The sequence below is a fragment of the Panthera tigris genome, chromosome A2, assembly GCF_018350195.1.
Source record: "Panthera tigris isolate Pti1 chromosome A2, P.tigris_Pti1_mat1.1, whole genome shotgun sequence".
Taxonomy (NCBI): Eukaryota; Metazoa; Chordata; class Mammalia; order Carnivora; family Felidae; genus Panthera; species Panthera tigris.
The window spans coordinates 131,841,268-131,866,267 of NC_056661.1; the positions used below are offsets into that span (position 1 = coordinate 131,841,268).

A 25,000-nucleotide genomic window follows, 5' to 3' on the forward strand; every position below is an offset into this window, starting at 1 on the left:
ACCCATTCAGCATTCTGTTTGCATTGAAAAACACTTACTCAGTAGGGAACATGTTTTCTAGAGAGAGGTACAAGCAGTATTTATACAATATTATAACCTCTAATAGAGCACAAAAGGCTACTTTAAAATAAAGCTAATGTTGCAGACACTGGTGTTCCTGAAAGCACCCCTTGTTATGAAGACTTTGTGGAAAGGTTTTATTTTAAAAAGAGTGATTTTGTTTCCTAATTACTCTTTTATTTTCCAGGCCAAACTTTGTTATTAGACCTACCCTGCTTTTTCCCCAAGTATGTCAGCTGTATGTTCTTTGTTGTTAAGATGGCCAAGACATGGTAGTGTGAGAAAATGACCAGCTAGGAAGTTTGAGATCGGTGTTTTTTCCCCTAGAGAACAAGACTACCAAACTTAAGTCAGAAATATCATAGAACACATTTCGTGCCCAGTAAATTAACTCCAGGTAGCATTTTCCTACTCCTCCAAGCCACGACCGCATTCTGTGAAGACATGGCTTTAATGCATTTTATCTACTGTTGGCCCTTCACTTTTGATTTCTGTAGTCAAGTAGGTGCTAATTTCTACATTCAAGAAATAGTTAATCCATTATGTTGTCATTTAATTAACTGTGGTAATTTGTTATGTTAATTCACGGTGTTCTCGAAATTAACTATTAATTATTTCCTGATCGCATCAAATTGGTAATTGTGTTGTATATTTACATTTTTTAAATTTTATATGAATGTTGTTCTTCTTGGAAACAACACCTTCACAGAGCCAGACACTGGGTTAGGGGATCCTCAAGGTCACGCCCCACTGTACATCATAATCTAAAGTTTCTATATCCCTGGACCAAGTTGATATACAATGTGTAGAGAATTACAGCTCGGAAATCTATCACCTTGTTTCTGTGGCCTTTGATACATTCACTCTGGACCGGTAGTGTGAGGCAACAGTCCAGAACGTATCTTTTTTAGCTAGGATTATTGATATCCACATATTTTCTATTTTGACTTAGAAATCATCTTTATATGTTTTCTTCCAGAAGCCCAACCTTAGTAAAAAATATACCTACCAGTTTAGGCTACGGAGCAGCTCTTAATGCCAGTTTGCAGGTAATAGCATTAAATGCACTTTTCCATTATCCTTGTATTTGAGCGTTTTGCCTTTGTTTGTTTGTTTGTTTTGCATGCTTTGTATTTAGATGGGATTGTGATTGTTCTTAAGAGTTGGTTTATCTTCCAAGTAAGTTGTAGAACCTAGTACTGTAGAAAGCACTGGTTCTAATTCAAGCTACTTTTGATGTGAAGAAGCAAGAAGGACACCCTGTGGCAAAATCTGGAACACTCGGTTTTCCTGCAAATGCTAGATTGATAGAAGCTTTTGCAAATGCATGTGGCTATGCATTAATATTTATCCAGGCTGTCATAAATGATTTCACATCATAGTGTTGGGGAACATGGTGCTTGTGGCAAAAACTTTAAAGTTTAATTATAATATATAATTTTTATGCAGAGGAGGCAAATGTCAGGACTTCTTTATTTTGAGCTAAGTCCTGGTCATTTTTAAAAAGCAGAGCAACTGCTTATATGTTGGGGTTTTTCACAACATGTAGGAATATAGCATTTCATTATGTGGAAGGCTGAAACATGAGTGAAAAAGTTTGCTGGGTGAGCTTCTGTTTACATTTTCGCATCACACTTAATTTGCTTGATATCTCTGCCACAAGTGGCCGCTTGGGAGTCTTTGTCCTTCCCATGCATTTTATTTAAATGCTTCTAAAACCTCCTCGTTGGGATCTGAACCCATTAAAAGAAGATACATGTTAAAAAAAAAAAATTAAAGGGCAGTTCCAAAGTTGTATTACACCTTCTTCGTTTCACTAGGCTGCCTTGGCAGAGAGCAGTTTGCCTTTGCTTAGTAACCCGGGACTGATCAATAACGCATCCAGTGGCCTGCTGCAGGCCGTCCATGAAGACCTCAATGGCTCCCTGGATCACATCGACAGCAATGGGAACAGCAGTCCAGGCTGCTCACCGCAGCCGCACATGTAAGTGCGTTAGCAGACCCCGCGACGGGAAGGGCCTGTACGCATATGCTTCTAGGATTCAGTAGTCTTCTGAAGTTGCTGATGGCATATGAGTACAAAATACAGTTTTAAGTAGAGTTCAATTGCCCCGTGTTCATGATACGAAAAAGTGTATTGAAATCAGTCTTAATGCATCTTTTAGATTCTCTCCAATGTCCCATAATTATTATACTAGCAGTCCTCTACAAATTCTTAGCACTAGGAGCATTCTCTTGGGGGTACAGCAGGGTCTAAGATGAGTCTACATCTTATGGGTCATTATCACAGTTTGGTTTGTATGGGGCAATAAAAATATTCATGATGGAATAAGTTGTCGTAATTTTTACTACTATTACAGGTCTCTAAACCATTTATGAACTGTAGTCAAGATATTGCCCGTTTTTATAAACCGTAAAATGCAAAGTTTAACTGTTAGCCACAGTTTACATAGAAGCTAGTAAAGTGTAACTTTTTGCCTGTCTTATAAATCAGTGTAATTACATATTCAACTTTAATTACTGGTGCGTCTGTATTGGCAAGGTTTATATGTTATATTTTATGCAAGACTACGATTCCTATTAATATTTAGCAGCTAACTATATCATTAATTACTCTAAAATCTTTCCCCTACCATCTTTTTAATGGAGCTGAGAGAGTAGATGTATTAAAAATTGATGTTTTGTGGATTTCAGAAATGTGTATGACACTTTAAAAAATGCCTGGCCTTATTCAGTAGGCCAAGCATATCAGTTTCTTGTTTACTAAAAAGTATTGACCTTGGTAGAACTTAGCATTCGGGGGAAAAATTATAATCTGAATAATAAAGTGTATACACCACGCAGTTGTTAGGATGAGCCAACACTTAGGTCCATACTTCCTGGAGTTAAACATCATATACTTCTAGGGGCGCCTGGGTGGCGCAGTCGGTTGAGCGTCCGACTTCAGCCAGGTCACCATCTCGCGGTCCGTGAGTTCGAGCCCCGCGTCAGGCTCTGGGCTGATGGCTTGGAGCCTGGAGCCTGTTTCCGATTCTGTGTCTCCCTCTCTCTCTGCCCCTCCCCCGTTCATGCTCTGTCTCTCTCTGTCCCAAAAATAAATAAAAAACGTTGAAAAAAAAAATTTAAACATCATATACTTCTAAATTTCAGGTTATTGAGGTAAGACTAGTACTTTCTCTCATTTTTATATTTTTCCCCCATCTCTGCATTAAATGTCTAGTCAAAGACCCGAATGAGAAATGTGGTCTTTATACACGCCTATATCCATTTGACCTTTCCTAGGATATTATTTTTGTTGACTTTTTAAACATCTTCTTCTATTTGACATATTAATGTCTTTAAGATCATGAGCTTAATTGCTTTCTAGCACTTTTACCCTATCACCTTTGCGCAAAACACACTGTGAACATTAATGTGTTTTATCAGGTTCCGAACCATTACTCTCTCAAAATGGAAAAATTTGTCTTTTGGAAGTGTCTTTAGATGTATTAAATAATACAAAAGAAGTAATAAAACTCGAAGTAGAAAGAACATGAATATATGCTCTTGAGAGCAGGAATACTCTAAAACAAGGAAAGTGAGCAATCAGACAAAAGTTTTTATACCTCTGCTTTATCCTATCAGCCAGGCAGTGGGTAGCTTGAGGCCTTTTACTTTCAGCAGTTCTCCTGAGTATGCTGGTGCTCGCTCTCTGTATAAAATGCTAAAACAATAAAACTTTAAAGAGCAAACAAGAGTTAGATCCTGTTTTCCCCTTTTTAAAAAAGACCTATTTCAGAGAAATGAAAGACGTTCATAATGAAAATGTTTAAGCTGCTGCTGATATAACTCCCTGTGTTAATATGCAGCGGATACTGGTGGTCGTGTACCATATGGAAAGGGTGCGTAAAGAAGTGTTTTCTTAAGTGTGAGCGTCCAGTGATAAGAATATTGAAATAAACATTAATGATTCAGTCAATAGTTTGTTAAACATTTTATTTTATAACCTGAAATAGTCATTGGGCTGAGCTATGGCATTGCTGGGTTAGTTGTATTTTTTTCTTTTGGCAGTTGCTATTTCAGACTCTTCATTTTGTTATTTAGTTGAATTTAATTGTGAAATATTTCAGCAAAAACATAGGATGTATAAAATAATATATAAAAATTATGGATTTAGTGCCTGATGTACTGCCACTATAGGTATATAAAGCTAAAATGTTCATAGTCAATTTATTGTATGCTTTCTGCCAATATGAATTAGTGCATGTGGAAAAATAACTTAGGTGTGTTTTCCATAGAGAGGTATAAGGAAAGCTTCCCTTGCCTGTTGGAAGTAGATTTCAGGAAAAAAAAAATCCGAGGAAGACCAAATCTGATCTTTTCCTAATTTATATAAATTACAATCAAGTTTTTAATTATCTTGCAAAATATTGACTTGTCATTCATTCTTCGAATCTGTTTCTTCTATCATTAACTTTTTGTGTATTGGACGTCAAATATTATTGATGGCATGTCACTTCAGCATTCTGTATCTTCATCTTTTTAGAGTTTGAATATGCTCGTACTTAAAGAATGCTAAGCATTTTATGTACGCTATGGGGCAAAGGAAAAATATTATCGGATTCTCACAATCAAAATTTGGCTACATATAATTAAATGCACTTCCAAGTACTTTGTAAATTAAACAGAAGTGAAAGAATTGTTAGAGAATATTTAAGTTGAATATTTCTGTGCCCTGAAATAAAGCCATGGTACTTGTTGTTATTTTGGAAGGGAGTAGTTCTGCTGATGCAATTGGGAATGAGAAGTAGAAAGGCCTGCTGCTTTTGGTATATGGGCTCTAGTGACATATCGTAGGTGTTCCAACCCCAGATTTAGCACCTAATAGCTGAGTAGAATTCATTTCTTTCCTCAGTTTTCTCAGCTGAAAATGAGGTAACTAATAATAATACGTACCTCATAGGATTCTTTCAAATGAAATGAGTGCCTGGAAGATAATAATTCCTCCCCATGTCCCTCACATAGTTACTAGCTTATATTACATCTTGTAATACCTCATTGTTACTCTAAGTGAAACTAAATATGCTATTAAGATATTTCACATTTTAATGCATTTTTAAGGTAGTCCATAAATGTGTGTTTAGTTTCCTTGACCATCCCTTTCCTTTTCCTCTCACCCCTTCTTATAATTCATGAAGTAAGCCCATCCACAAAAGGAAACAATATGACACAGAAGTTTATGGTAGTGAGCAGGTTACTCAGAATCAGCAGGATAAGGGATTTTTGAGAAAAGAAAAAAAAAAAGATGTTATTTGAGGTTATAGATAATGAACAATCCAGATGAATAATACCAACCCAGAATAGGAACTCATGATATATGCCTAGAAAACATTGACTAATAGGTTTGACAAGAATTTAGAATACAAAAAGGAAAACAGAATTTAGAATGTATGAAGTGGTGGTTAGTAGACTATCGAGTGTCTTAAATATCAAGCTGTGGTGGTTTTTTTTAGGCTGTATGGAGCCTCTTAATGTCATGAGCTTGAGTTTCACACTGTCAGAGATGTGCTTTAGGAAGAGTAATCTGGAAGTGTGCTAAACGAAACTCATACCTGGTAGGATATTCTGGAGTTGGGAGAGACTGAGAGCAGAAGATTAATTCTTGTGGTAGCTAGTACCTGACTTACGTACAAGCCTCAGAGTGTCGAGCAAGGAATGAATACAAGAAGTATTATGAGAAAAAAGACCAGATAAGACAACCCACTGAATGTTGGGGACAAAGAGGAAAATTAGGAAAAGTCATAGCAACTTTGGAAGCTCACAAAGAAAACTAGAAGTTGTAAGAGGACAGGCTCAAGAGGGAAAACGATGTGTTCAGTATTTTACTTGTTGAATACAAGAGCCTAAGTGTCCTTTGATTCAAGAAACTGAGCCTCTTTTGTTTGTTTGTTTAGTCTTTTTATTCAACTCCAAAATGGTATAATCAAAATCCAAATGGTAACATAGTAGAATATTGAAGTATTCTCCTGGGATTGGTAGAGATGTTTTGAAATTTTAGAAGATTGGAATAGCTACAGATTAGTGCTTCTTATAAATTATTTTAGGAGAACGGGAGATGTCAAATTGTGATCCATATTCTGCAATTTGATGCTCCATATTTAACACTTTCTCTTCACTCCAAGTTTTACTCTTAGAATGCCCTGAATGAAGGCTTTTGCCAAACTAGTGCATTCATTTTGCATTCACTACTTGCCTTTCTGCCTTTTCCTTTTTTGGCTCTTCATCTCCTTCCCCTTAACCTAAATTCTGCCTTTTCTTAGGAGCCTAGTCCTATTTTTCTAGGAAGCTTTCCTGAGTAACGGTGCTATCATGACACACACTTTGCTCCACACTTTGGAAGAGCTTACTCCACATACCATTTACTGGTACTAACAAAGCCTGTGTGTGAATGTGTGCACAAGCCTACTGCGTGCTCACTTTGCAGATAGCCCCAGCTGAAGGACAGATACTATGTTTTGGATGTATCGTACAATATGAAACCTCCGACATGCTAACTCATACCAAGTAAGCACTTGGTAACTGTGTGATGACTATTACGAAGAATCACATGGAAGATGAGTTTATGTGAAATGGTTTGACTTCATAATGTAATCCCTACAAGAGGAAAAGCCAGGATTCTCTCTGAACCCTGAAGACAAAGGGAAAACAAGGGATTTTTAGAAAGAAGAGATGACTAAATACAGTGTTCATCTTTATGAGGGAACTCACAGATCTTTCTAAATATTGGTAGAGTAAGTTCGTGAAGTTTTATTTTGAATTTTAATTATTTAGTTTATATGTATTTTATAACTGTTCAAATTTATCAGAATAGTAAGTAGCAGCCCCCTTCACCTCATTCGTGATTGTCCTCTCAGATCTTGTTAAATTTTATTTATCTTGTTGAAGGTGAATTAAAAAAGAAAAAAAAAGTACTGAAATTAATGCATTATTAATCAGATCGAATGTTCAAGGGGATTTTAGAAAAAAGGAAGAAAGGTTAAAGCTAGGTAGAATAATATAGATTCTACATAATAAGTTTTTTTAAACTTGATTTGACTCTTTTCAGCCAAATAGATTTTAAAATATGTATTTTATACTGTTGTTAAAGAGTTATAGAGTCATCATGGTCTGAACAAATGTAAAGAATACTTCCCTAGGGCGGCTGGGTGACTCAGTTGGTTAAGCGGCCGACTTTGGCTCAGGTCATGATCTCGCGGTCCGTGAGTTCGGGCCCTGCGTCGGGCTCTGTGCTGACAGCTCAGAGCCTGGAGCCTGTTTCAGATTCTGTGTCTCCCTCTCTCTGACCCTCCCCTGTTCATGCTCTGTCTCTCCCTGTCTCAAAAATAAATAAAACGTTAAAAAAAATAAAAAAAAAAAAAAAGAATACTTCCCCTGGGGCTCCTGGTTGGCTCAGTTGGTTAAGCTTCCAACTTCAGCTCAGATCATGATCCTACAATTCGGTTCATGAGTTCAAGCCCCACGTCGGGCTCTGTCCTGACATCTTAGAGCCTGGAGCCTGCTTCAGATTCTCTGTCTCCCTCTCTCTCTGCCCCTCCCCTGCTCATGCTCTGTCTCTGTCTCTCAAAAATAAACATTTAAAAAAATTAAAAGAAATAAGAATACCTCCCCTAAGTCTGAGCTGTGTATCATTATTATTTTAGAATACTCTTCCCTTATGTACCTCATGCCAATATTTCGGGCTTACTGACTTCTCAGAGTTCTACAGAATATGGATAAAATTAAGTTAGATACTTGTTTTATATCAATGTTTGCCTCTTAAAAAGACTACTTACAGAGGATTGATGCTGTGTTCAAGCGGAAATAATTTGAACTTACTCCCTTCTCCCACAAGTTAAACATAACTGAACGAAAAGATAAGAAAACATTTGGAGCAGAGTTGGAAGGTGAACTTGTACTGGTAGAATCAGTCCATTTCCTGTCTCCTTTTAAACCTGAAGCAAAAAGATAAGTTTATTGATATACCTACCATATTTAGTTCAACTTGGTTCTTTTTTTTTTTTTTTTTTTTTTTTTTTTTTTACTAATCAGTTGTTTCTCCTTGCTCTCAATAAGTTGGTTCATCTTTGCTTTTTTTTTTTTTCTCTTTTGAAACATGTTAAGTGAGATTCCTATTTTTGTATTTTCAAATTTTGTTTCTAGAGATCAAAATCAATGTTCTTCCTAGACTGGTTTTGTATTGAGGCCTTTACTCACAAAGCCTTCCATTGTCATGTCGTTCCCCTTTCTGATTATTAGAGTCTCCTACTGTTGAGTTTTCAGATCATTTCTTACATGTCATTCCTGAATACTTTCAGCCTCTATGTCATTTCAAAGTTCTACTCGCTAATAATATTCTACATTAGTTGCAGGTGATTATTATTTTCTCCCTCTTATTAAAGCAAATATTTGAAGTTCGAGAGTTAATGATCTTCCATATAGAATCAGAATGTTAATATGGTTCATATAAGACTAGAAAATAAATCTGTTGTCCTTAGAAGCCAAAACTTTAGAGTAATGAAATCAAAGGCTGAGGCATCACATAAAAGGAGTCATATAGTAGTATTTCAGGACTGCAACAGGGATCACATTAATCTTTTTGATTAACATGTTGAACACGTATTCTACATGCCCCAGAACTTTCTATACAATGTGTGTCCCAGTCCTCTTTACAGCATCCTCTGCTTCTTGAGAACCTCAGTGGTTGTATCATTCCAATGATAAACTTCAGCCTCTCTTGGCAATTATATTTTGCAACCAAAGAGCACTAAAAAGGACCTCCGGACTCCCATTTTGTAAAACAGTATTGAAAATCTAATATAAATCGTGACTTGTCATAGAACATAATAAAGATATTCGCGTATATAATATTGCCTTGCTTCCTTCTCTGCTCCTTGGCTGCCTTAAAATTTAAATTGCACTTTGTAGGTACATGCAGAATTTGCAGACCCTACACCTTCAGTTGGTGACATTTTATGTAAAATCCCTACAGACCTTAGATCTCTCTGTGGACAAAAGCATTTACAATTAAAGTGGCTCTGTATTTCAGAGGAAAGCAGTTGAAAGTGACTGACAAGTTGAGCAAGTAGAATGCTCTCTCTCATTGTTTTCATGCTGGTTAAGCCCACGCTATTTTGCTGATATTTTGGATCATTAAGAGGCATTTTGAAAAAACAAAAAAAACAAAAAACAAAACAAAAAAAAGAGCATTTTGAAGCTCTAAACATAAAAGCTTTTTTCCCTTTTTCTTTCTTTCTTTTTTTTTTTTTTTTGCTTTACATACGTTTTTGCAGATTTTCTAATTCACAACTTTTCAGTCACCTTTAATTTTTATTTTGATTTACTTATTTATTTATTTATTTATTTATTTATTTATTTATATTTTGGTCCTAGCATTTCTGGGCCTCATAATTCTCATTCTGAGTTAATTCCATTTTTATTTAATCTCTAAACTTTTCATTAACTTTGCTAGTTAGCTTTGAGATCTCTTTCCAAAGTGATTGTACAGAACTTATGATTATGCCAGCTCTTTATCATCTCATCTTTTTTTTTTTTAAGTGCTACAAGTGTGGCTCAGTGGCTGCTGTTCTTTTTTACATTATTCCAGTCCCCATATGTGGCACTTACAACTCATTCTAGTTCCTCTTAATAAAAAGATCCTCCCAGAGGTACAGAGCCTTCAGCTAAAAGGTGTTGTCTCCCTACCGTGCCAATTGTGGGAATTTGTGGGTTCCTATAGGGTTTTGAAGGATTTTTATAGAACTATACAGATGATATCTGACATCCATGGCTTGAATCCCCACCATTTAGGCAAAGTGTGTCGGAAAACTTTTAGCTGACAGTACTGTAGCTTACTGATTTTATTTCATATCTAAAGAAGATACCTTGTTAGAAGGAACATCTTCATTTGCACTAACACGGGTTGAGCCTTAGAAATTTCCTTTCTCTAAGGGTCAAAATGTCATTGACTGCATTGTTAGAAAAGGAATATTGCTATGCTGTATTAATTTCTTCCTACTTCTACTACCAGGGTGAAATGAAGATTTTAATATACCTGTATGGTGTTTTAACTTCAGCTTTTGACATGGGGTTTGGGAAGTGGATGTATATTTGGCAACTATAGGAATTTTATGACCATAGGTATTTATTACATGAAGTCAGCTATCATTTCAGAATATTACTTAATGTGAAATTACTTTCCATGATGAAAAATTATATTTTAATATATGTTACAATTATATGTATTTTAAATAGTTTATCAGAATTTAAAATTGATCATTAACATGAATGTCACAATATACTTGAATATTTTGACACCAAAAACTACAGTATAAAACTTTTTACTGGGTTTCTCTATTCCGTAAGCAGTTTCTATCATTAGAATAGAATTAAATAATTCATGTAAGCAACAGATGATCAAATAGTTTAATATAACTAGTGGAAACTAATGTTCTTGTGTTCATTCAACATTATCTTAATCTTTGAAGACTGAAAATGGAGTAACATCATCAAAACATTTAAAAGTCAGAAGTAACAGTATTCATTCAACATATACTCATGCAGTGTTACCTTACTCTATAAAAATTTGCATTTGCAACATTAAATATAAGATCCCTTCGCTGGGGTACCTGGGTGGCTCAGTCCATTAGGCTTCCGACTTTTGACTTCAGCTCAGGTCAGGATCTCACAGTTCACAAGATTGAGCCCCACATCAGGCTCCATGCTGTCAGAACAGAGCTTGGAATACTCTCTCTCCATCTCTCTCTGTCCCTCCTTCATCTATTCTCTCTCTCTCATTCTATCTCTCTGTCCATCTGTCTCTCAAAAATAAATAAATGAACGTTAAAAATAAGATTCCTTTTGTTAATTTGCAGGTTAAAAAAGGACATAATGTATTAGATTTAGAATAAGAGGTAACTATTGGCTTTATTCCCTATTTCAATCTTGTGTTTGGAACTAATAGAGCATAACTTAGCGTAGTTCAGGAGAAAACTGAACACTGAGCCAACACTACAATTTAATTTGAGCAGAGAAATAGTTTCAGCAGAGCGGCCAGTCTCACAGATTAGACAGACCTAATGACATGAACCATATGTAATCCTGGTGGACAGCAATCTCTGTAAAAATATCCAGGAGAGAGCTTCATCAAGAGCCAGCAGTGAATGGACAACATCCCATCAGGCAATGTGGCAAAGGGAAATAGACCACAGTCCAGAAAATGGGTGAGCCACATTGGGGGTGGGGGGCTAGCCACAGCCGTAGGGCCCAGTTATAGGACTTTGAGGGCAAAGTCTTCAAGGAGCCAGAAGCCAAGTTATCAAAGAGGGAATTAGGAACAGGGATATACATTTTGTGTACCTTTATACCCATCCTGACATTTTTGATTGAAACTTACTCCAAGAAACAAGGCAAACACATTTCTTGGATGAATAGTTCAAAGGAGTTCCGGAGCAGCAGCAAAGCCCCCTTAATGGCTGAGTGTCAAGATTTAATTTAGATTTTCTTTTATTTCACTGGCCTACAGATCAGAAATATAAAGATCCTAGATCCACAGCTACATGTTGGTTGAACGTTTCCATTTATGAGACACAAAATTGAATAGTACCAATTATATCTCAACATGCAACTAGTTTTAATTCTGAGATTGGGCAAAATCTGCTCATACTCATCAAGGATCAAAGTAATTACAATTGTATTTTCATTTTATTGCAGCTGTTTGGGTCATATCTATTACTTTTATAAATCAAATAGAATGATAAATCATAATGAATTTTGTTGTTATTTTTTTTTAAGAGCACTGCAGCAAAACTATCTGAAATCATTTGGGAGCAAGCCTTCAAATCATGTAAAATCCAGGTCCTTTAAACAATGTTGCATAAATTTGAATAAATTTCAGTATAATGCTGAAGGTAAGGGCAAGAAATCTTAGAGAAATTTTGATACACATATATATGCGTACAATTTATAAAATTATGTTTTATTAACCTTGGTCCACCTTTTTGTTATATTTCTTAGAACTTCTATTGACTTTAAATGGAACTTTAGATCTCCATCTTGGGGTCAGATCCATTGGGATGTAGGATAGAATTATAAACTCCATCCTTGAGACTGGCAGTGTATCTTAGAAAAGAAATTTTTATTACAGTTATCTGGAAACAATATTCCTTTCAATCAAATAAATGGCTGTGATTTTTAGATGACAGATTAAAGGAGATATAAGATTTATTAACTATATTAGGATTAAAGTTGTATTCTGACCTTAAGATGAAAAATTAAAATTCATTTGTCAGTTTATTTTTAGCCAACGCAAAAAAGGTGTAGGAAATTTAGCAGGGCATTTTCTAATTATATTCTGAATGAAACAAGTGATACAAGGTATACATGGAAAGAGGAATCACTTGTTCACTCCAGTTGTTCTGTCTTGCTCTTCCTGGTTGCACATTTCTGGGAGGAGGAATATTTTTATTTTCATCAAGAGATAAGCAGAATTTTTATCTTTTGAAATGGGGTAATAACTTGAGTAGTAGTTCCAAGTACTGTTCTAATGGTAGCTATGTGCAGACTCATTCAAATCAAAACAAAGATAATTCAGACAACAGTAAAAAATTTGTGGTAAATGTTATTTTAATTTACAGAAGAGAAAATCTTGAAAAATAATAAACTGGAAAAAATTTAACTATACTAGTAAGTATCTGTTTTGTAATTTCTTTAATAAATTTATAGCTAATTTTTCATGTCTAGTGGCTTTAATATATGGCCTTCTTATTGACTTTTGTAAAACAGAGAATTATTTCTCTGCCGTGTGTTTAATTTAGGAAATAAAATCTGTATTTTGGCAGAAGGAGGATTATTATATCAAAAGAATAAAATCTTAAGTAAAATTAAGCAAACAGTTTCTTAATGTCAGTGTAGGTAACTTTAGTTGTTTAATTACTCACATTAGGCTAAGATCATCTCTCATTTTAAAAAAATACTATGAAGAGCACCTGGGTGGCTCAGTCGGTTAAATATCCAACTCTTGATTTCGGCTCAGGTCATGATCTCATGGTTTGTGGGTTCAAGCCCCACATCGGGGCTGTGAGCTGACAGTGCAGAGCCTTCTTGGGATTCTCTCTCTTGCCTCTCTCCCCGTGCCCCTGCCCCACTTGCTCTCCCTCTCAAAGTAAATCAATAAAAGTACAACGGAATTTTTTTTCTTTTAAAATCAAACTTTTCCTTTTAAAACTTTAGTTTCATTCATTACCTTATTTCTTTGATATGTTGAACTAAAATACTTCCTAAACAAAATATTACTCTAAAAGTTACAGGTGTTTAAGAAACAGGAATTGTTTCTCATTTCAACCTGACTTTATACAAATGGAGATAACTAAACTTGCAAATTTTATAAATCTACCCTTAAATTCCAAATATAATTATATCATTTCCTTGTATTTATACTAGAAGGAAATGAGTAAAATTGAATTTCCACAATCTCCATTTTTCATATGCTTTCTAAATGTACATCAATTATCTCACTAGTTTTCCTCTAAAACTTCTTCTTTGGGAGAAAAAAAGACTTTTAAAAAATTATTTGATGTGATTGAATCTTCTAAGATACCAGTTGATAGAAGTTAGCTACTCAAAAGTAACAAACAAAACTAAAAATTGAGTGTCATGAAGCTAAATCTTTGTGTCTTAATAAAGGATCCTGTGCTTATATTTTAGAATTCATTGTACATCGTTAAAGCAATGATATTTATGTAGTAAGCATAAAGATTGCACAATTAGAAAATTTGAACTAATTGAATCAAATTTTTTTCAAGCATATATAAAATTGATAGTTAAAGTGCTAATCTTAAGCACTGGGCGTTGTATGGAAACCAATTTGACAATAAATTTCACCTTTTATTATATTATTATATTATATATAATATGTATAATATATAATATATATAATATATAATTATATATAATTATATATTTTTGTATATATTATATATATTATATATAATTATATATATAATATAACATATTATATTATATATTAATATAATATATTATATTAAAAATGAAAACAAAAATTATATATTAATATAATATATTATATTAAAAACAAAAACAAAAACAAAAACAAATAAAGTGCTAATCTTATAATTTTATTTTTTTATAATGCTTACATACTAGTAGTTATCATTATTCATTCTACAGTTCTGTGCCAAGAACTAAATATAGACATTATAAATAGTTAAAAGAAAATCCCATCTTATTCAGGTATTTCCTTTTAATTAGAAATATTTTGATTTGGGGGCACCTGGGCATCTCGGTGGTTGAGCGTCCAGCTCTTGATTTTGGCTCAGGTTGTGATCTTACCATTCTGAGCTTGAACCCCGTATCAGGCTCTGCACTGGGCATGGAGCCTGCCTAAGATTCTTTCTCTCCCACTCCCTCTGCCCCTTCCCCTGCTAGCTTGTGCTGCGTGCTCTCTCTCTCTCGAAGAAGAAGAAGAAGAAGAAGAAGAAGAAGAAGGGAAGGGAAAAGAAAAGAAAAAAGAAAAGAAAAATTTTGATTTTTTTGGTGAAATAGTGAAAACCTATACAAATCAATGGACAGCATATTAGCCTATAGCAATACTCATTATACTCTGGTATTTTTTAATGTTGTTAATCAACAATTAGGACATAATGATAAAAACGAGGTAAAGAATTTGTATGACTATAAATATTTTCTGTTGGAGTTAACCAGTGTATATACCATGCAAGTTAAAGGTATCCAAACTAAATAAATTGAATAGAAGTAATGCATGGTTTAAGGACTATACATATTTCAGGATATACAGTATGTTTCTCAAAGTACTGTAAATATGTTAATTTTACTGGATAAATATTGCTATATTGGGTCAAATATAATCAATATCCACAGTAGAATTGAAGCATTAGGGCCCTAATACTATTTCTGAGAATAGTTTTTTGAGTATTCTCCCAGGAGTAACATTTTTTTTGTAGTAATGATTCATAGTTACTGATAGAAGCATGTTTTATCCTTCAGGTGTGCTACGACAGGGGAAAGGTTAAAAATATTCTTACTGGATTTTTAAAAGATGTATTATACCTCTTCATATAAAATGTTTATTATTCTTTTAAGTAGGTACACCTATGAAATATATTATAATTTTTCTGAAATAACTAGGATTATCTAAAGAAAGGTACAAAGATATCTCCTAATCATTAAAACACAAAAACAATTTTAATCTAGCATTACATTTAGTTCTGACTTACAAATGTGTGATAAAAGTAACTGTACATTTCCTAAAATTACCCATATTGTAGATATGAGCTATTAATTGTAATTTTTACAAAGCATTTGTGCATATACCATAATACTTAAGACTTAAAATTTTCCCAATAAGTGTCCTCTTAGGATGGACACTGGGTGTTATATGTAAGTGATGAATCACTGGGTTCTACTTCTGAAGTCAAGACTACATTATATGTTAACTAACTTGAGAATAAAATAAATAAATAAATAAACAAACTAAAAAATATACATAGAAAATAATGATACATGCTGTCAATAAATAACTAGCACATTCTTTACATGATCAATTAACCTGGTTTTAGATCAACCTTGAAAATTCCTAATTTCTTGATTGAGTGACCAACAATTTATCAAATACTACCATATGTCTAGTCCTAAAAAATAAAAAAAGAGAGAGACTTAAAATTTTATCATTAGCTTCATGGTGTTAGTAAATATTGTATTTCTGAAAGCCTCAAACAAATTTACATTGTGCCACTGAGTTTCTCATAAAAAATGACATATAAATATTTTAATTGTTACATTTGATAACTGTTAAATAAGGACACACTGTTGTGATTCTACAATCTAACATCTATTGACTTAAATATATTTGGAACATCTCAGTTAAAGAGAACTTTATTCATAGTACTTTCTTAATCTTAAAAACAAACAAACAAAACTAGGACGAGTGTATTGGATCTTTTACTTAGTCTTGAATAAGAAGAAAATGAAGACAATTTATATTCCTCTAAGGAATATATTATATGACCACAATCTGAAAAGATAACCCCCCCCCATTATAATTTGACTCTTTGCTTTAGGATATGGGCAAAAATTAACATTTCTTCTGCCTTTCATGGTGCCTTGAGTGCTTATAAATTTCATAACCAAAGAACCAACACATTTCTTTAGGCAACGAATCAGTCTATTAATGTAGCTCGGCCTCTGTTTGTGCTTTGGTATATACTATTATTGATATTATTGAGAGTGGTCTGTAAAAGTGAGAGAGAAACTGGAGTGTAAAAATCAACTGCTACTTGGCATTTCCTTCTACTAGAGGTTTGGCAGGTTGAACATCACAGAAATAAGTTTCATTCATTTGATTGAATAAACATTTAATGAGCAATTATTATATGCAACGCACTGTGCTGGAAAGTGGCAGATGGTCTATACCTACAAAGAGGTAAAACTCTGGTAGAGCAATGGATATCTGCATAGATCGTGAGAGAGACCAAGTAAAAGAATGAAGACAGTTACCAGCCTGATTGTAAATTCAAAGAACTAAGTGTAGGCACACAGAGAATCAGAAAAGGCTTTGTGGGAGCTGTAGCTTTGAGTTAGGCTTCACATGAAGTAAATTTTTAGGGTGAACTTTATGAAATTATTTCTATTTGATGGATTTTGCTTACAAAAATACCAATCAAATTTCTCAACCTAATATTAAGCAGAGATGAGGTAAGAGAAGATAGGTGCAAAGGGTTTAAGGATTACAGGCAAAGGTGACTATCATTCAGAGAATGGGCAATAATTCCTTTGCCTTGGTGTGGCAACCAGCCTAGAGGAGAATGCCTGTGGGATGGGATTGGACAGAGGGAGCCCTATCTTAGAGTTCGTTAGCCTCCAAGCTGATGATAGGGTGGGGGCATTTTTAAAAATCACCAATTATTTGGAGTTTCTTAACAAGACCCTCATGGGTATATGTTACCTACTTTTAAAAAGGCTTACCTCTTTTCTTTTTTTGTCACTCATCTCTAGAAATAGTAGAGTTTTTGGACTTGAGAAAGTCACCACACTTTATGCACTTTTCCTTCGCTATTCAGTTTTAAAATACGTTTTTAAAGTTTTTGTTTAAATTCAAATTAGTTAACATACGGTGTAGTATTAGTCTCAGGTGTATAGTGATTCAGCACTTCCATACAATTCCCGGTACTGATCACAAGTGTCCTCCTTAATCCCCAACCCCTATTTCACCCTTCCCCCCCACCCACTTGCCCTCTGGTAACCCTGTTTGTTCTCTGTAGTTAAGAGTGTTGGTTTCTTGGTTTGTCTCTCTTTTTTTCCCCCCTCTGGTCATTTGTTTCTTAAATTCCACATACAAATTAAATCATATGGTATTTGTCTTTGACTGACTTACTTCACTTAGCATAATTCTCTCTAGTTCCATCCATGTCCTTGCAAATGGCAAGATTTCATTCTTTTTGATGGCTGAGTGATATTCCACTGTACATATATACCACTTCTTCTTTATCCATTCATCAGTTGATGCATACTTGGGCTGTTTCCATAATTTGGCTATTGTTGATAATGCTGCTATAAACATTGGGGTGCATGTATCCTTTCAAATCTGTATTTTTGTGTCCTTTGGGTAAATACCTAGTAGTGCAACTGCTGAATCTTAGGATAGTTCTATTTTTAACTTTTTGAGGAACCTCCATACTATTTTTGAGACTGGCCACACCAGTTTGCTCTCCCACCAAGACAGCAAGAGGGTTCCCTTTTCTACACATCCTCGCAAACACCTGTTTTTTCTTGTGTTCTTAATTTTAGCCATTCTGATAGGTGTGAGGGTGATATCTCATTGTAGTTTTGATTTTATTGCCCTGATGATCAGTGATGTTGAGCATCTTTTCATGTGTCTCTTGGTTATCTGGATGTCTTCTTTGGAAAAATGTCTATTCATGTCTTCTGCCCATTTTTAAATTGGATTATTCATTTTTTGGGTATTGAGGGTTTGTAAGTTCTTTATAGATTTTGGACACTAACCTTTTATCAGATATGTTATTTGCAAATATCTTCTCCCATTCCAAAGATTGGCTTTTAGTTTTGTTGATTGTTTCCTTCACTGTGAAGAAGTTTTTTTTTATTTTTATTAAGTCTTTAAAATAACATAAGAAGGGGTGTCTGGTTGGCTTAGTCTGTTAAGCATGCAACTTTGGCTCTGGTTATGATCTCACGGTTCATGAATTCGAGCCCCATGTCAGGCTCTGCATTGACAGCTCAGAGCCTGGAGCCTGCTTCACATTCTGTGTCTTTCTCTTTTTGTCCTTTTCCCACTTGTGCTCTCTTTCTCTCTAAATAAATAAATAAACAAACAAACATTAAAAAATATATAAAGTGACATAAGAACACAAAGTAAGGATTAAAAATATATAAAATATCTAAATATCGAGTATCAATAGCCTTTATGAGTTTTTTTGATCATTTCTGCTACTGACTGCTCTCTTAATCACAAAGAGGACTATAGAGATTCATTTTCAATATCTTCTTATCTTCCAGTTTCCAATATCTCCCACTTTCTGGGATCTACTTCTCTTCCTTGAGCAATTAAAACAGAAAATATAAAGATTCATCAAAATTGTATATGAGTTATGGACAGTCATCTCCTCTTTTAACTTCTAGAATCTTCTTTTAAACTTGAGATAGAGCATGCACACACACTGGGGAGGGGCAGAGAGAGATTGGGGAGAGAGAATTCCAAACAGGCTCCACACTGACAGAGCAGAACCCGATGTAGGGCTCGAACTCACGAACCATGAGATCATGACCTGAGCCAAAGTCAGATACTTAACTGATTGAGCCACCCAGGTGCCCCAACCACTTAGAATTTTGGACATAGATGTAGGTCCTTCTAGCTCCATGGTAGAGCATAGGAGGGAACTATTTCACATACACATAAATTTAGGATCAATGGATGCAAAACCGTTTTACTCCGTGGCCTGTAGCCTAAATTTTTCACTGCTCTCCACTGTTCCTAATCCCTCCACCTTAGTCCTAACCATCATTACCTGTTACACTGTTTTAGTGGTCTCCTAACTGGGAATCCTCCCTCCAGTGTCCTACAGTCAGTGTAAGCTTTGCAAGTTAATCCTCCAAAACTCTTCTATCTTTTCGCTGCCGGGCTCAGAAACCATCAATAGCCCTTCAGCTGGCAGAGAATAAATTTTAAACTCCATAAAATGCAACTCAAGGGCCCTTCACCATCTGACCTTTCTCTCCTTTCTAACATATTTCTTTATTACTAACCCTCCTTTCTCCATGGCCTCTGCACACTCTCAGGTTTCCCACAACACATTTAAGATTATCCATTTTCCCCATTTCCACTCAGAAGGTCCTTTCCCTCGTTTCTGCATTATGAACATTTTCACATATTTCAAAGCCTGCCTGAAGTGACACCTCCCTCTTTCATAAAGTACTCACTGATTGCATTGCCAGAATTTACCTCCCCTCTTTCCTAACACTTTGTCAACTGTGGTACTGATCACATTCTGCCTGGTATCAGAGTTACTTTTGTATACATCGTACCTCCTATTACATTGGAAACTATGAAAACAGGAACTATTGTTCATATCAGCCCCTAGCCCAGTGGTTTGCACATAATGTCTGTTGAATTCTTTTCACTTTTAACAAGAAGTAACTTTTATCCATCTAGAAGCACTTCCCTTTCATTTACTGACTTTGTACCACTCTGTCAGAGAGTAATAGCAGACTTTACATCTCTCAGTCACTAAATACTTGCTCTCCATTTATCCAGAGAAATTCCAAATAGCATTCTAGTTCTCCCAAATGCAAGTTATATTAAATTAGGAGGTGGGTTTATCTTCTTTAAACTAGAAATATAAATCACTGCATTTCTGTAGAAAATCAGAGGTAGTGGACTACACAGAATAGCTGAATTTGAAATCTTCTATTTGGGGGCACCTGGGTGACTCAGTTGGTTAAGCGTCTGACTGGCTCAGGTCATGATCTTGTAGTTCGTGGGTTTGAGTCCTGAGTCCGACTCTGCTGACAGCTCAGAGCCTGCAGCCTGCTTCAGATTCTGTGTCTCCCTCTCTCTCTGCCCCTCCCCCACTGACACTCTGTCTCTCTCTCTCTCTCAAAAATAAATAAACATTTAAAAAATCTATTTGGAGCGCCTGGGTGGCTTAGTCGAGCCCAATGTTGGGCTTGGCACTGACAGCACTGACAGAGCAGAGCCTGCTGGGTATTATCTCCCTCCCTCTCTCTCTTCCCTTCCCCCACTCATTCTCTCTCAAAAAATAAAAATAAAAAAAACTTTTTAAGAAAAATCTATTTCATGGAAAGAAAAGTTTTTAAACCATTCGCAATGAATTTGTGGATTCTTGTTTGAAAGAATATCCACTATTTACCAAATGGATCATTTGCTTTAAAATCAAAGATGAACTTGTTTCCAAATCCACCTAAAGAAATATGCCATATTTATCAGGTTAAGAACTAGTGAGATACAATAACAATGTGATACAGTGAGCCACGTCCCCTGTGTCTGTAATGACGTAAAGAACATCAATCTCACTCTGACAGTAAGAGCCAATAACATGTAACTATTATCTCTTAGTGCCAATAATTAATTTAACAAAAGTGTATGGAGTACTTTCCATATATAAGAACATATGTAAGAACAATTACTTTCCATATGTAAGAACAATGTGATACAGTGACTATCAAACATGATTACCTTCTTTCTGTGTCTTCCTGTGCCAAAGGTTTGTACTCTTACGTCTGTAGTAATACAGATGCCTGGCTTGTGTTAGGTGCCCAATAACTAAATAAATGGCTGGCAAAATCATCCAATCCAGACTTCGTAGACTCCTGCCTTAAAATATGTTAAAAATACGTCTCTTTATTATCCCTATTCAAGTTTTCAGACAACAAAAAAAATCAGTGACTCCACTGGTTTTATTCTTTCTTTCATTATGTCCATAAGTTTAAAAAAAAAAAAAAAAGCTAATGTTTTGATGTTTCAAATGCATATCATCTATTTTGTTCCTGGAAAAAACTGATTTTATTTGTTTGAAGTAGCTTCTACTTTACTTATTATTAAAGACTCTGTTAAGGACTGCAGTTTAATCTGTACGATACCTCAAGCCATCCCTGAAGGAAGCAGCACATAAATTTCAAATCAGTGAAAGGAAAACATGGCATGATGAATATCGAAACCATCCTCAAACCCAGAAAGAACTATCATCAGGATAGTCAAGGATTTCTCTCTTTTGTCCACTTGAACTTTCTCTTACTTTATTGTCTTAAAAGAATGCCATTAAGAGTATACATACATTGCAGGTCTTCTTAGAGGCAAATCATCTTTCCCAGCTGTGAACTCCTCCTGTCTCAATCGCTCCTTCTCTTAGTACACTTATGGAGGGCAATCTTGTAGTTATCTGGGTACATATTTCTTCCATATTAAACTGAAAATTCTTTGATCGCTATTTAAAGCCCCCACAGTGCCTTATATATGGAAAGTATTCCATACACTTTTGTTAAATTAATTATTGGCACTAAGAGATAATAGTTACATGTTATTGGCTCTTACTGTCAGAGTGGGATTGATGTTCTTTACGTCATTACAGACACAGGGGACGTGGCTCAAAACACAGCACAAAGGAATTTTTGGCAGGAAAAAAAAAATTCCCCAACAAGTGTATGTTTATTGCTAGATCTCTGAAAATGTCCACTTTTGAGTCAACTTTGAGTTAACCTATGTAAGGTTTCTTCAGCTAAACATACACTATCAGACTCCATAAGCCCTAATGTGCACAGCAAATGTGAGGCAGGCCTGGACCATTCAATGCACACATGTTAATGATTTTAATGGCAAGCTAATGATGAGCCCTGGGATGGATGATGGAGGAGAGTAAGTGTAGGAGGTCGGTGTACAGGGCTTTTCAGTGATGGCCCTTCTACTCTGAAATTTGCTTTCCTCCGTTGATCTAAAAATGATACAAGATATGACCTGGGCTTCTGGTTTAGTGTTTCTGTGTTCAGGAAATTATTAGTAAATAATTTTTTGGAATAATTATATTAATATGTCATGTTATTTTGTTCCATTGACTTTATTACCTCAAATGTACTTTTAAGGAAGCGCAGCTGTTACTAGGATTACTTTAATAACCCTAATGCCTGGCATCTGATATGTGGGTGACATATATCATTCTTTTATGACTTTTCTGATATAGTAATAAAAATCTCACATTGGGAGAAGGGCTAAAATATTTTTAGAGCTAATTAAACTCATACAGTGTTTAAAATTAGATCATGTATTTATACATATCTTCTCCCAAATGTATTTAAGGTTGTAATTATATCATGACTGTCTCTAACATTCATTGATCACTTATGACCCAGGCACTGTTCTAAGTGGTTCACATATATAAAAAAAAAATCACTTACTCCTCCTAACAACTGTATAAAGTGGGTACTTTATTACTCCTCCTTTATGAGTAAAGAAAAGGACATTCAGAGTAACTTCCCAGTCACACAGCTAGGACGTAAGGAAGCCAGGATTCAAACCCAAACATTTTATCCTTAAAGCCCACTATATTATTAACCACTTAACCACTGCTACGTGACCAAAGGTTATAAATGAGGTGCCTAAATTACTCAGTATTACTTTATACTATACTTATAAGTTAATCAAAATACCAAGTACATATAATTTACTATTTTAAATTACACCCTAGTAATTAGAACCTATAAAATATTTTCACTGGAGAAGAGGATACAGAAGGCAGAATTGGTGAGCACTGAACAGAGAGGGTGTTTCTTTAAAAGCATTATTTTATTTGAATTGTCAGAAATGTTTCTATGGTGGAGGGGAGTATTTTCCCAAGAAAAATTAATGATCTTACAGTGGTGTTAACACAGGGTACCTTAAAAAAGTGAACACTACAGGGGGCACCTGGGGTATCTCATTCGGTTAAGCACCCCACTCTTGATTTCAGCTCAGGTCATAATCTCACAGTCATGGGATCAAGGCCCACGTCAGGCTCCCCTCTCTCAAAATAAATGAACAAACCGTAAAAAAAAAAAAAAGAAAAGAAACAGTATAGAAATATCCACGTTTTTTCCTAAAAAGAAAATATCTGTAATGGGGACAAAAAGGGAAAGATGTTGCTAATGGCCACAGAAGAGATTAATGTCTTATTTGTCCTACAACCCACGAAAGGCATGTGGTTTCCTTGTGTTCAATTTCCCTTCAGGTGTCATAAGGAGCATGGAAGCATGGAGATCCAAAAATGTGAAATATAATATGAATGGGGATAATCATGATGGAATTTTATTTTTATTGAAAAAGATCCCCCCCACCTACAGGCATAGGTCCTATAACTTTCAAACAATCTTATTCTCTGAGATGCTTAATCTCTCTTGTTACTTTTTAATTTCTTTCTTAGATATTGTGCTGGTAGCAATAAATATTTTAAAAATTGAGTATTAATAATGATTAGCTTTGGTTATAGTTTATTTTTAGTAAGTTAGCAGTCTAATACTGTAGCCTTAAGGGAAAATTTTATTTACATCTTTCCCAGGTCTCATACCTTGTTTGTGAACTAATTCTGGATGGTAAGGATTCTAAGTATACTTAGTTCCAGAGAGAAACTTTCCCTCTCTCTCTCTTTAAAGTAGGCTTCATGCCCCACATGGGGCTTGAACTCATGACCCTGAGATCAAGAGTTGCATGCTCTACAAACTGAGCCAGCCAGGCACCCTGAAATTTTTTTAGAATTAGTGCAAATGAGGGGCACCTGGGTGGCTCAGTCAGTTAAGTGTCCAACTTCAGCTCAGGTCATGATCTTGTGGTTCACGAGTTCAAGCCCTATGTCAGGCACTCTGCTGTGAGCTCAGAGCCTGCTTCAGATCCTCTGTCTCCCTCTTTCTCTCCCCTCCCCTACTTGCGCTCTCTCTCTCTCTCTCTCAATAATAAACATTAAGAAAATCTCTAGAATTAGTGCAAATGAAACTCTGAGTGACTTGATGGCACGTCATTTATCCAATCAACACATATTTACTAGGTGCTTGCTATATCCATTGCTCTCCTGATCTGTGAAGTTCATAGCCTAGTTGGCAAGACTTGGTACCGCCACCACTAGAAAGAATTAAGTTCAGTGCACTTGATGAAGGCAACATGGGATAGCAGGAATAACAAGATTCCAAGAAACATTGCAGAGGCCAGCATGTATACTAGTCCTGGCTTTACCTGTACTTGTAACACTTGGAAAGTGACTCCCACTCTGTGCAATAGGAGCGTTGAATAAAATTATGGTACAGTTTTAAGTTTCAAAGGTTCTGTATGTTCGAGCATCAGAATGATCAACCAAAAAAAATGCTTTGGAGGGGCTAAGTGGGAGATCAGTGCACACTGGTCAAGTTAAAGTCTTTAGAAGTAGATAAAAATTGATCTGTAAAGAGTAGACAGGATGTACGTGGGTAAAACACAGAGCAGGATGGAATTTGGGGTTCTGTGTACACACAGAGGTTTGAAGAGGGCCCATAGACTAAGTCAGCATATAAAGTGATTTGGAGTAGCCAGCTGAGCATGAATGATGTTTGAGGATGATATTTGGCATCTGGAATAAAGGTTATTATTCAGAAATGCTGTTGTTTAAGGGTGAGTTGAGTCCTACCTGTTGAGAATGGCTGAGAGTTTTTGGCTTAATCCTGTCTCATCCTCTTGTCTCACTTCAGACAGATTTTTGTTCAAGGCAGTGATGTAATGAAATAACTAGCCCTTGCATAGTAAAATTCTTCAAAAATGCAATAGAACATACCTTTATAGCTATCGTGTTTAAAAAATTATCCCTATGTGTGTGTGTTTTAAAAATGCATCCTGTTTGATATTCCTCTTTATCCAGAACTT

General features: G+C 35.3%; 1 protein-coding gene across 1 annotated transcript in view; it reads left to right on the forward strand.

Annotated features, from left to right (window-relative positions):
• The window catches only part of FOXP2 (forkhead box P2), a 541,760-nt gene that overhangs the window by 511,145 nt on the left and 5,615 nt on the right, over positions 1-25,000 (forward strand). Inside the window, exons 20-21 of the mRNA XM_042970294.1 lie at positions 1,040-1,109; positions 1,881-2,044. Of these exons, the coding sequence (XP_042826228.1) occupies positions 1,040-1,109; positions 1,881-2,044 (234 nt within the window). The remainder of the gene's footprint in view (positions 1-1,039; positions 1,110-1,880; positions 2,045-25,000) is intronic.